The 13,091-nt window shown below is 39.5% G+C and overlaps 2 protein-coding genes across 2 annotated transcripts in view; one reads left to right on the top strand and one right to left on the bottom strand.

Moving 5' to 3' along the window:
* rimbp2b (RIMS binding protein 2b) overlaps positions 1-13,091 on the top strand; it is a 200,827-nt gene that overhangs the window by 50,755 nt on the left and 136,981 nt on the right. The gene's annotated exons all lie outside the window — the stretch shown is intronic.
* Positions 1-13,091, bottom strand: part of piwil1 (piwi-like RNA-mediated gene silencing 1) — a 34,206-nt gene that overhangs the window by 4,418 nt on the left and 16,697 nt on the right. Inside the window, exons 15-20 of the mRNA XM_037681177.1 lie at positions 9,870-10,070; positions 3,665-3,768; positions 3,214-3,284; positions 2,978-3,131; positions 2,543-2,668; positions 2,305-2,452 (exon numbers count right to left, since the gene is read on the bottom strand). Coding sequence (XP_037537105.1) covers positions 2,305-2,452; positions 2,543-2,668; positions 2,978-3,131; positions 3,214-3,284; positions 3,665-3,768; positions 9,870-10,070 — 804 coding nt within the window. The remainder of the gene's footprint in view (positions 1-2,304; positions 2,453-2,542; positions 2,669-2,977; positions 3,132-3,213; positions 3,285-3,664; positions 3,769-9,869; positions 10,071-13,091) is intronic.

Here is a 13,091-nt window from a genome sequence, read left to right on the forward strand (position 1 = left end):
CCATCTGCTTCACACTTGGTTGCAAAACTGCCGCAGTGCACGCTGAAGTTTTTGTTTTGAAGACACTAGCAGAACTACATCATAAGCATAAAGCAGAGATGAGATCCTGAGGTTCCCAAACCAGACATTCCTCTCTATGATTGTTCCTCATTCCTGTCCATGAAAATCACAAACCGGGTCGGAGACCAGGGACAGCCTTGGCAGAATCCAACCCACACTGAGAACAAGCTCGACTTTGTGCAAAGAATACAGCTCTTGCTTTGGTTATATAGAGAGTAGATAGCAATTAAAAGCAAACCACACAGCCCATTTTCCTGCAAGACCCCCCACAGAATGCCTCGAGGAACACGGTCGTAAGCCTTTTCCAGATCCTCAAAACAAGTAGACCGGAAAAGCAAACTCTCATGACCCCTTAACAATTCCACACGGGTAAAAATCTGGTCCACTGTTCCATGATCAGGATGGAAGCTACACTGCTCTTCCTGAATCCAAGGTTCGACAATCTGTCAAAGCCTCCCTTCCATCACTCTGGAGCAAACCTTACTGGGGATGGCAAGACGTGTGATTCCATGATAGAACACACTCTTCAGTCTTCCATTTTTAAAAATGGGAACGAGCTCCCCAGTCTGCCACTCCACAGGCATCGTCCTAGTTCTACATGTAACATAGAAGACATAAAAGTCGCACAACATCCAGAACCAGCCACTGAAGCTGCAGTCCTTCTTACCACCCTGTACGTATGTGTCAACTGCTTCAGGAATCCTTTGGGACAACCAAGTCCTGAAGGCTTCATTGTTCAGCTTGACGGCCTCCATCACTGCTGGTGTCAACCAGCGAGTCCTTTGGTTTCTGCCACGACAGGCACCAAAGACCTTCAGGCCACAACTACTGGAAGCTGCATCTGCAATAGAGGCCCTGAACAGAGCCAATTCAAATTCCAAGAATTTCCTAGGAGCCACTGTTCGAATACCAGGCGCTCGCTCGCTCCCAGGTTTCCTAAAGTATCTGTTGTTCTCTTCATCATGCTTTTGAATTGCTCTTATTCTGACACTTCCTCCGAGGCCTGTTTGACATGGGAGACCCTACCAGGGGTTGATGCCCCCAACAACATAGCTCCTAGGATCACAAGAGTACTCAAACCCCTCCACTAATGTGATGATTCTGTGGAGGGGTGTGAAGTAACCTGTATGCATGAAAACACTCTCAGATGTGTAGTATTTGGATGGGGTGCTTTAGGTGTAAAAAAAATTCAAGTCAAAATATTTATTTTCTGCTTGAATCCCTGCTTAAAATACACTGAAAATGCCTCTCTCTCAAAGTCTGATGACAAATAGGCCTGTCACGATAACAAATTTTGCTGGACGGTTGTCTCAGAAATTGTTGCGATAAAGAATATTGTTTGAAATTGGACAATAATTAGTAATTGTCAAATTTAAGAAGAAATTTTTGTTAAATTGTTTTACGAGCAGTACCTTTTTCGACCACCAGTATGACTGTTTGAACTGAAGGATGGATAATGACGGAGTAGTGCGTCTCTTAAGGAAAATGGGAGGAAGGCCCCTTGATGTGACATGGGCTGTCCCTTTTCGGTTCTCAAAATGGCAGACGCTCTGTGTGGTTTGAGCTCTTTAGCATAGCATTTTTCACACAAAGCTTTTAATAATTTTTTTTTTTTTTTTTTAATCAGTTAAGTTCTCAGCTTCTTTTTGCAGAGAAAAACAACTTTTTACACGAAGGCACAGGTTTCAACCGTGAATTTTTAGAGCTTCGCAAGTCTGAGGTTCCATCGATAAAGCCGATAAATGAAAACGAAGTTGATAATTTTCATTTATCATGCGATTAATTGATTTATCGTTTTTATTATTATTTATTGTTTGCCTAATGACAAGGAAGAGGATGTAGAGAACAAGCAAGTTCCACTTGAGCAGCTCCTAGAAGAGAATGCCGCGCAATTGTTTGGAAATTCCAAGCAGTCCACAAGATGGCTGACAGAACAATTGTATAAAGTGCAATAAACTTACTACAATATATTTTTCTTAATTTTAGTTGCCTTCTTTACAGCAAAGGCTGTGGATAACCAAAAACTTTGGCAGACAACCAGATGTTGTAAAGATAGTCTGCTGGACAACCTGAAAAATGTCTTCATGTCTACCGATAAAGATGTGTATGAGAGAAAGTGATACAGATTTAACCTTTAAAATATAATTATTTTAAAGCAATTTTCATTAACTTTTACAAGCACAAACATTTTAGGTGCATTGTTGTAACATTTTCAGAATTATATAAAATTTAAAACCAGCCCACCTGCCAGTTGTAGTACAAGTGGCACAGCTTGTAGGTGAGGCGCTGCATGTGATCAGGCTTCAGACCATTGGTATCATACACAACGTTGTAGTGTGTTGGTGCTACGCTTCCATTCCTAACAGACTGGCTCACTATGTAGAAGTCGTACCTACAAAAAAAAAAAAAATAAATAAAAAAAAATTTTTTGGTACCTTTCCTACTACAACATGAATGAGCCATATAAATAAATATAACATACCACTCTGGGCGGGTGACCTCTGTGTCAATGACGGTACCTGGAGGAGGATTAGTCATCTTGCCGCCAATCTGGGTGAAAAAGCGGCTGCTGATTCGCTTCTTTACCACCACTACACTCAGCTTGGGCCTTCAATCAATAAGCAGAAGAAAAGTCTATCAAAGCATGTCTATTTTAATTAATGCAATTCCAGCTGTATTCATCTGATGCAAGCCCTTCATTTGCCATCTACAGAAGAGGCCAGAACTCAGAAACAATTAAGTTAATTGGATTACTGTAACTCTAGCTCTTCATATAATTCCAGGGTTAAGGGACATGGCGACAATGTTAAATAGTCAGTACATACAAACAAAAAATTAAATAAAAATTAATGTGTTACAGCAAAGGACTTAGACTTTAGGGAAACAAAAGAAACAAATAAAATAAAAACCAACTCACTCATAGTCTTGACCTACGGACTTGATGGAGTCCATGATTTGTGAAACCTCATAATTGACCACGCTGTGTAGTTGGCCATCCCCTACACCATCGCGATACACTATGATGCGTGAAGGCAGGCAGTTGTTGAACTTCTGGTAATCTTTCAGTGCACCTAAAAACAACACGTCATGGTCATTTTTGACAGAATTGAGCAAATGTCTAATTGCGTGCTGATGTGAGGAAAAACAACTTGCCACTTAGTGCCATCTTCAGTCCATCCATGATTTCTTGACCTTTGTGCTGCAGAACACATTTTGAGTACCATCTTTTCAGAGAGAAAGAAAAAAAAGGTACAAAAAACGTTTTGAAGTCACAAAAACGGGTTAAACAACTAAACTTTATTAACCTTTAATGAATCAGGAAATCCCAGAGATCACAGGTCTTTTCATTTGCAAAGTGGGTCTGTGTTTATCATGCATATTTTTGAACTCAGAGGAAACCGGAGTACCCGGATAACAATGCAACCATAAGAACACACAAACTCCACACAGAAAGATCCCAGGTCCAAACCAGGAACTGAACCCAGGACCTTGTTGTGAGGCAACAGCGCTTAACCAACAATCTGTCAAGCTTGTCTGTCAATATACAATAAAACTGGACCAGCATCCTGCCTGACCTTCAGCTGCCCATCCTGTAGATACTCACCTGCTCATGGTGTGGTTGAGGCTGGCCACCAAAGCTCCAATCGACCGTTTCCCAGCAGTGGTGTCATGGTAGCAGTCAATGCCAACGATCATCAGCTGTTTGAGCTGCACAGAGCAGTTAAAGTTGTGCAATTAAACAAAAATATTCATTTATCTACAATGTGTTAGTTACACTGAGAAACAGAACCAATAAAACACACACACTCACACACACATATTTGACAAGCATGTCAAAACATTTCTAACATTTCCAACATTATCTTCACATTTATGAAATCACTAGGTTTAAAACTGCTTGAGACAGTTATCTTACAAATACAAAACCTGGAAGAAAGCATCCTAGAAAAAAAAAAAAAAGTGTAAAACACGAGTTTTTTCCCCTTCCCATTTTGTTAATGGAAATTCTCATGTAAAAATATATCCAGAATAAGAATTTTTGGTGCTATTGTTACAAAATTTGAACTGGTAATAGGCAAGACTGGATGCTGCAGCCTCATAATTTTCCAGTCCATACCTCCATATTCATAAACAATTTATTTTAAAATTTCAAATAAGAAATTGTGCGTTTCAACTTCAGCAACTACACACTAGTTAGTTATCACTTATATGTATGACACAAAATCACAGTGTGTTACCTTTACAGAGAGAACAAGCTTTTGAATTTACTCAAAAGGGTTAAATAACAGCATTTAATTTAATTTGGGTACATTATGCAGGTGTTTCAGTTTCCTGTTAGGCAACATTTAACAGGACAATAAAAAGTATGATAATGGCTGAAGTAAATTTAAATGTTTAGTGCAACAGTAGATGGAGAGGAAGGAAGGAAAGACGCTTGCTTGAACCAGCTGAAAACATGACAATCCAACATTTTTCAGTCAGGTCATCTGGACAGTTTCTTTTTTTTGTGCTGAAACATTTCACCTTCGGTCCTTTGGATTGTATACCTGGATTATTGAGCACGGACTTTGTTGTTTTCAACCAGTTTGACAAGACTGTCAACAAGGAAGAGGGCCGGCAATGGAGGAGTACCAAAGAGACCATCTTATCACAAGCAGAACTGGTTTATTCCACTTTTGGGTAAGCTGTTGGGGGAAGAATCAGTTTTGTTGTGCGTTTCCTTGACTGATGAAGCCTTCCGGACTGAAGGCAAAACGTTTCAGCACAAAAAAGAATCTGTCCAGATGACCTGACTGAAAAATGTTGGATTGTATATCTGGATTATTGAGCATGGACTTTGTTCTTGTGATGACAAGTTGAGAAAAAACAATATAATAAAAACCCTTGGTCATTATTTTTCTTGACCTTTGTTTAACTAGTCAGATCCCACTGAGATCACAGATCTCTTTTACAAGGGGAGCCTTAGCCTGAAGAAAGAGACATGTTCACCTGTTTGGGGAGGGGGTGCTATAATTGGGGGCTTTGCATATGGTCATCTCAACTTCTAAACTGTAAGTTGCAAATTTGTATATGCTTGTACTCTGCCTGGACCCAAAAAAAAAAAAAAAAAGGTCACTAATATTTTGTTGGACCACCTTTAGCTTTGATTACAGCAGCATTTGCTGTGGCATTGTTTCAATAAGCTTCTGCAATGTCACAAGATCTATCTCCATCCAGTGTTGCATTAATTTTTCACCAAGATCTTGCATTGATGATGGCAGATTCTGACCACTGCGCAAAGCCTTCTTCTGGACTCTGTGGAGGTCCATCCATGTGTGAAAATGATGTCTCATGCTCCCTGAACCACTCTTTCACAATTCGAGCCTGATGAATTCTGGCATCGTCATCTTGGAATATGCCCGTGCCATCAGGGAAGAAAAACTCCATTGATGGAATAACCTGGTCATTCAGTATATTCAGGTAGTCAGCTGACCTCATTCTTTGAGCACATACTGTTGCTGAACCTAGACCTGACCAACTGCAGCAACCCCACATCATAGCACTGCCCCCACAGGCTTGTGCAGTAGACACTAGGCATGATGGGTGCATCACGTCACCTGCTTCTTTTCTTACCCTGATGTGTCCATCACTCTGAAACAGGGTAAATCTGGACTCATCAGACCACATGACCTTCCAATGCTCAAGAGTCCAATCTTTATGCTCCCTAGTAAACTGAAGCCTTTTCCCCCAGTTAACCTCACTGATTAGTGGTTTTCTTAAGGCTACACAGCTGTTCAGTCCCAATCCCTTGAGTTCCCTTTGCATTGTGCATGTGGGAATGCTCTTACTTTCACTATTAAACATACCTTTGAGTGCTACTGTTGTTTTTCGTCAATTTGTTTTCACCAAATATTTAAGTGATCGCCGATCACGATCATTCAGGATTTTTTTCCGGCTACATTTCTTCCTCATAGAAGATGTGTCCCCACTATCCTTCCAGTTTTTAATAATGCGTTGGACAGTTTTCAACCCAATTTTTGTAGTTTCTGCAATCTCCTTAGATGTTTACTCTGCTTGATGCCAATGATTTGACCCTTCTCAAACAGACTGACATCTTTTCCATGACTAAGCGATGTGTTTTTCGACATGGTTGTTTAAGAAATGAGAAGCAACACATTGCACCAGTTGGGGCTAAATAACTTGTTGCCAGCTGAAAGATACTCGCCCATGCAGTATTTATCCAATAGGAGGCTCGTACCCATTTGCATAGTTAAATCCAGGTGGTGACTTTTTTTTTTTTGGGCCAGGCAGTGTATATGTACAGATAGCATAGCCAGCCTATATACAGTGAGGGAAATAAGTATTTGAACACCCTGCAACTTTGAAAGTTCTCCCACTTAGAAATCATGGAGGGGTCTGAAATTTTCATCTTAGGTGCATGTCCACTGTGAGAGACATAATCTAAAAAAAAAAAAAATGTAATCTGGAAATCACAATGTATGTTTTTTTAAATAATTTATTTGTGTGTTACTGCTGCAAAAAGGTATTTGAACACCTGCCAATTAGCAACAATTCTGGCCCTCAAAGACCCGTTAGTCCACCTCTAAAAAGTCTGCCTCCACTCCACTTATTATTCTAAATTAGAAGCACCTGTTTGAGGTCATTAGCTGCATAAAGACACCGGTCCACCCCACACAATCGGTAAGACTCCAACTACTAACATGGATAAGACCAAAGAGCTGTCCAAAGACACCAGAGACAAAATTGTAAACCTCTACAAGGCTGGAAAGGGCTACGGGGCAATTGTCAAGCAGCTTGGTGAAAAAAATCAACTGCTGGAGCAATTATTAGAAAATGGAACGATAGAAATTTAGCCTATGATAGATTGGTCTTTTACCAGCTAACCATACCATACCACTTTATTTATAAAGCACTTAAAACAGCTGCAAGGCCAACCAAAGTGCTGTACAGACAAAACAACAGGTAACGCACAAAGCAAAATACAAAATGAGGTAAATCAGAATATAGACATAAAAACGATGCAGATAATGACGACAAACCAGTGTGGAGTATACAGGATCAAGACACAGATCATCTGGTGTTGAAAGCTACTGAATATTAGTGAGTTTTTAAGCGGGACTTGAAAACAGAGAGGGAGGGGGCCTGTCTGCCAAGCAGAGGTAACTCGTTCCAAAGTCTTGGTCCTGCTACAGAGAAGGCCCTGTCCCCTCTGCGCTTAAGACGAGTTCCTGGAACTGTGAGGAGCAACTGGTCCGCTGACCTCAGGGAACGTGGTGGGACATACGGTTGTAGCAGATCAGAGAGATGGGGGGGAACTGTTCAGTGATTTGTAGACATACATGAGTATTTTGAACCGCAGTAATGCCGTGTCTGAAGTAAAATCGAAGTTGTCAGTTTAATCATTACTTTTTTTTGGTTGAAAACTGTGCGCAAGTGGTGTTCAAGTGTAAAATCAGAGCTGTCAGATTTAATCGTTACTTTTTTAAGTTGAAAACTGTGCGTGAGTGGTGTTTAAGTCTTTTCTTCAAGAGCTAAGTAGCGAAGCTACAAGCTAACTACAGCTGGCTTGCCGTAGTGTTTCTGTATTCCGATGCATGAACAAAACGCTGTCTTCCGTCGAAAGTTAAAGTAAGCGTTGGTCAGCTTTAGAGAAACCTGCTCTCTGATCTGTGAAAAGAACGCTGTGTTGTGTGATTTTTTTTTACTGCGAGACCCTCTGGTCAGAGCCACAGACTCATTTTGTGTCAGCTCCATTAAAGCAGAAGGAGACGCCCACTAGAGGTTTGGAGGTGAAGTGTTTCAGTGTAAAATGCTGCTCTGTTGCTGTTTTAAGCACTTTGGTCACCATCACCATGGTTGTGTAAAGTGCTATAGAAATAATTAAATAAAATTAAAACATATGGCTAAAACTACATTTGATATCTTTTGCACTGTTTTGCACTACAAGAAAGAAGCCTAATACTTGATTTGTTTATTATTTAAAAACTCTCTGGACCTAGTAGTGGAATTTTCTTTGTTCAAAATACATGATGGCAAAAGGACATCCTATGCTTTTTTTTTTTTTAGCAAGTTTTATACCAAAAACATATTGTGATACATATCGTTATCGCCACCCTTCACAATACATATCATGATATGAATTTTATGCAATATCGCACATTCCTATACCATACCAAAAACACCATCCCTGATGTGAAGCATGGGGGTGGAAGCATCATGCTTTGGGGGTGTTTTTCTGCACAAGGGACAGGACGACTGCACTGTATTGAGAGGATGACCGGGGCCATGTGTTGCGAGATTTTGGGGAACAACCTCTTTCCCTCAGTTACAGCATTGAAGATGGTCATGGCTGGATCTTCCAACATGACAATGACCCGACGCACACAGCCAGGAGAACCAAGGAGTGGCTCTGCAAGAAGCATATCAAGGTTCTGGAGTGGCCTAGCCAGTCTCCAGACCTAAACCCTACAGAAAATCTTTAGAAGGAGCTCAAACTCTGTTTCTCAGCGACAGCCCAGAAACCTGGCTGATCTAGGGAAGATCTGTGTGGAGGAATGGACCAAAATCTCTGCTGCAGTGTGAGAAGACCTGGTTAAAACTACAGGAAACGTTTCACCTCTGTAACTGCAAACAAAGGCTACTGTACCAAATATTAACTTTGATTTTCACAGGTGTTCAAATACTTATTTGCAGCAGTAACACAGATTTATTATTTTTTAAATCATAATTGTGATTTCCGATTTTTTTGTTTAGATTATGTCTTTCACAGTGGACATGCACCTTAGATGAAAATTTCAGACCCCTCCATGATTTCTAAGAGGGAGAACTTTCAAAGTCGCAGGGTGTTCAAATACTTATTTTCCTCACTGTATTTAGAAAAATAAAAATAAAAAATTATAGTAACTTAAGCAAATTTTGGTGAATTTTTCTATTTCAAAAGGCCCACATAGTTGTAAAGTGCCAATATAATAAGAATGAAAGTCAGCTGTTGCAAGACAAGTACATGTCTGAATGGGAGTGGGCAGGAGGAACAGTGAAGCGATACGGAACAGAGGTCACACACATGTAGAACATCAAGTACTGAGTCAACTGTCTAGTAAAATGAGGAATGTGGTAAAGAGGTTATAAATAAATAAAAGTCCACACAGGAAAAAGTGGATGAAGAAACGCTTCAGGTACGATTTATGACAAAAGGTTAGCAGCAAAACTCAAGTGAATACATTACAAGAGTATAACTATCAGCGAAAGTGACATGAAGACAGAAAAAGAACTAGAAGTGGCAGAGCTGAATACGTTGAGGTTCTCCTTAGGAGTAATAAGGACACATAAGATTAGGAATGAGATCAGAGGTTGAACAACTGGAAGATAAAGTTAGAGAGACCAGACTGAGATGGTTTGAACAGGTCCAGAGGGAGGACAGTGGTTATATTGGTAGAAGGATGTTAGAAATGCAGCTGCCAGAAGAAAAAAAAAGACATTGAATAAGGTCAAAGAGGAGATATGATGGATGTAGTTAGGGCATGGAAGTAAGGACAGAGGACAAGATAGAGAAGGGTAATTTTATGTGGAGACACCTGAAAATGGAAAAGCTTAAAGAAGAAAAAAGACAGCTTATACTTTAATAGAAAAAGCTGCCGAGAACTTTTATTTTCTCCTCATTATATTACAAATCTATAGTACATAAGATTTAAGGAGCATGAGATTAGCCAGGGTCAGCATGCATTAAGTGACTTGGACCCTGGTAATAACTGCTCCCAGTTCTAGTTGTTTTTTAAATTGATTCAGATCTTTGAGTGAACACAACTTACAGGGATTTCCACGCTCCAGAGTTCACCTCCCATTTTGCAAGCAATCTGCATCACAATCTTTGTTGCCACAGTCATGAGCGTTTGAGGACGGCTGATGGTACGGGCCACCACACACTGGCTTGGGGTGGGACAATCCACACAAAGATACTTTTTAACACTGTCGTACTTGTCCTTGCTGTTGTTTGGAAGAATTACCACCACCTACAAATGGAAAACTGAAGTTTTTAACAATGTTTTGGCTTGTATTGTGAGGGGGGGGGGGGGGGACTTCAGGACACATGAAAAGCAGTTTTCAAGATGCAAATCCTGGGCTTTGTCAAATAAAACTGATTTCTTCATTTAGGTTCAACTTTTAAGCAAATGGGAAAAACCGTCACTAAGCATTCATACATTTGAAAAACAATAAAATAGTGTCAACTTCTATTTGTAGAGACAAGAAAATGTTTACTAGAAGGGGTGCAGAAAAAAAAATCGATTTTACAAAGAATATAGAACCAGTAAATTACTAGTATACTGAAATACAGGAGCTAGTCATAAAATTAGAATATCATTAAAAAGTTGATTTCAGTAATTCCATTCAAAAAGTGAAACTTGTATATTATATTCATTCATTACACACAGACTGATACATTTCAAATGTTTAGTTCTTTAATGTTGATGATTATAACCTACTACTAATGAAAATGACAAATTCAGTATCTCAGAAAATAAGAATACAGTAGTCCCTCGCTACTTTGCAGTTCATTTTCACAGATTCGCTACATTGCGGGTTTTCAAAGTAAGATTGGTCATGACACAATTGGCTGATTGATGGATGAGCCATGGGTTGTTTATTGAAAATAAATTATTTTAAATGAGTTTGCACCATGTATGCAGCCCACAAGTGCAGGGAAAGCTCCCTCCTGCAGCTGATCTCTTTCTCTGCCACACCCACACACTTCTTCTGATGCAGCTTTGTGAAGGGTTAAACGTTTGCTGGCCAGATGCACCAATCGACTTTTGTCTTCCAACTTAAAATTTAAAGTATGTCACATGGTAAAATCATCATAATCACAAAATATAAGTGTTATTTTTAATTAATTTAGAACTTCTATGTTCAGTTGTTTCATTGTAATTGATCAAGAAGTACATTTCTGTTCAGCGCTGAAGAGCTGCATGAAGGATTAACCCTTTGATGTCCTGCTGCAATTCTCTTTTCTACAACTTAAAATCAAGTACTGTAACATTTTAAATAAACAATCCATGCTGCATGAATTGTTTATTTAAAATGTTATAGTACTTACATTTAAATTGTTTATTTAAAGAGGGAGATTGGGAGTAACAGGTGATGAGTGAGTGTGATTGCAGCCTTGGCACGTCATGACAAAGTTTACTGTACTTGAACTTGGGATTACTGTATCCCTACTTAGCGGTTTTTCACTTATCGCAGGTGGATGTGGTCCCCAACACTCGCAATAGACGAAAGACCACTGTATTGTGAAAAGGTTCAATATTGAAGACACCTGGTGCCACACACTAATCAGTTAACTCAAAACACTTGCAAAGGCCTTTAAATGGTCTCAGTCTAGTTCTGTAGGCTACATAATCATGGGGAAGACTGCTGACTTGACAGTTGTCTAAAAGACGACCATTGACACCTTGCACAAGGAGGGCAAGACACAAAATGTCATTGCTAAAGAGGCTGGCTGTTCACAGAGCTCTGTGTCCAAGCACATTAATAGAGAGGTGAAGGGAAGGAAAAGATGTGGTAGAAAAAAAAAAAGTGTACAAGCAATAGGGATAACTGCACCCTGGAGAGGATTGTGAAACAAAACCCATTCCAAAATGTGGGGGAGATTCACAAAGAGTTGATTGCAGCTGGAGTCAGTGCTTCAAGAACCACCATGCACAGACTTATGCAAGACATGAGTTTCACATTACTTGTGTCAAGCCACTCTTGAACAAGAGACAGCATCAGAAGGGTCTTGCCTGGGCTAAAGACAAAAAGGACTTGCTACTGAGTGTTCCAAAATTATGTTCTCTGATGAAAGTAAATTTTGCATTTTTTTGGAAATCAAGGTCTAAGAGTCTGGAGGGAGATGAGAGGCACAAAATCCATGTTGCTTCAGGTCCAGTGTCAAGTTTCCACAGTCAGTGATGGTTTGGGGTGCCATGTCATCTGCTGGTGTTGGTCCACTGTGTTTTCTGAGGTCCAAGGTCAACACAGCCATATACCAGGACGTTTTAGAGACTTCCTGCTTCCTGCTGTTGAACAACTTCATGGAGATGCAGATTTCATTTTCCAACAGGACTTGGCACCTGCACACAGTGCCAAAGCTACCTGTACCTGGTTTAAGGACCATGGTATCTCTGTTCTTAATTGGCCAGCAAACTCACCTGACCATAACCCCATAGAAAATCTATGGTGTATTGTGAAGAGGAAGATGTGATACACCAGACCCAACAATTCAGAAGAGCTGAAGACCACTATCAGAGCAACCTGGGCTCTCACAACACCTGAGCAGTGTCACAGACTGATCGACTCCATGTCACGCCACACTTCTGCAGTAATCCAGACAAAAGGAGCCCCAACTAAGTATTGATGATGTATATGCTCATACTTTTCATGCTCATACTTTTCAGTTGGTCAACATTTCTAAAAAAAAATCATTGTTTTTTTTAAACTGGTCTTAATATCAATTTCTGAGATACGGAATTTGAGGTTTTCATTGTTGTCAGTTACAATCATCAACATTAAAAGAAAAACATTTGAAATATATCCATCTGTGTGTAATAAATATATAAGCTTCACTTTTTGAATGAAATTACTGAAATGAAATCAACTTTTTTATGACATTCTAATTTTATGACCAACAACTATATTAGTAGTATTACTATAGTAACCATTCAATGCTTGGATATTCTGACTACATTACGTAACTAAAACTGCCGGAGAGACTTAATTTAGTAGTCATACCTGTTTTAATACAAGTGGCTCAATTCTGAAAAACTATTTTGGTTGAAAGCTGTGATATTTGTTTCCCTCAGCTCTGCCCTTTACCTGATTCATAGTTTAAATAAAAAAAAAGGAGTATGGATTGTTGTACTGAAATAGAAGGGAAAGCCCTAGAGAAAATTTGGGTACCACTTTACAATAAGGCTCCCCTTATAAATGGCTAATAAATTGTTTATTGATATGTTAATTCCTCTATAAACACTTTATAAATCATTAATAACTGCTTT

The sequence above is a fragment of the Nematolebias whitei genome, chromosome 8 (assembly GCF_014905685.2).
Source record: "Nematolebias whitei isolate Nwh7 chromosome 8, NemWhi1, whole genome shotgun sequence".
Lineage (NCBI taxonomy): Eukaryota > Metazoa > Chordata > Actinopteri > Cyprinodontiformes > Rivulidae > Nematolebias > Nematolebias whitei.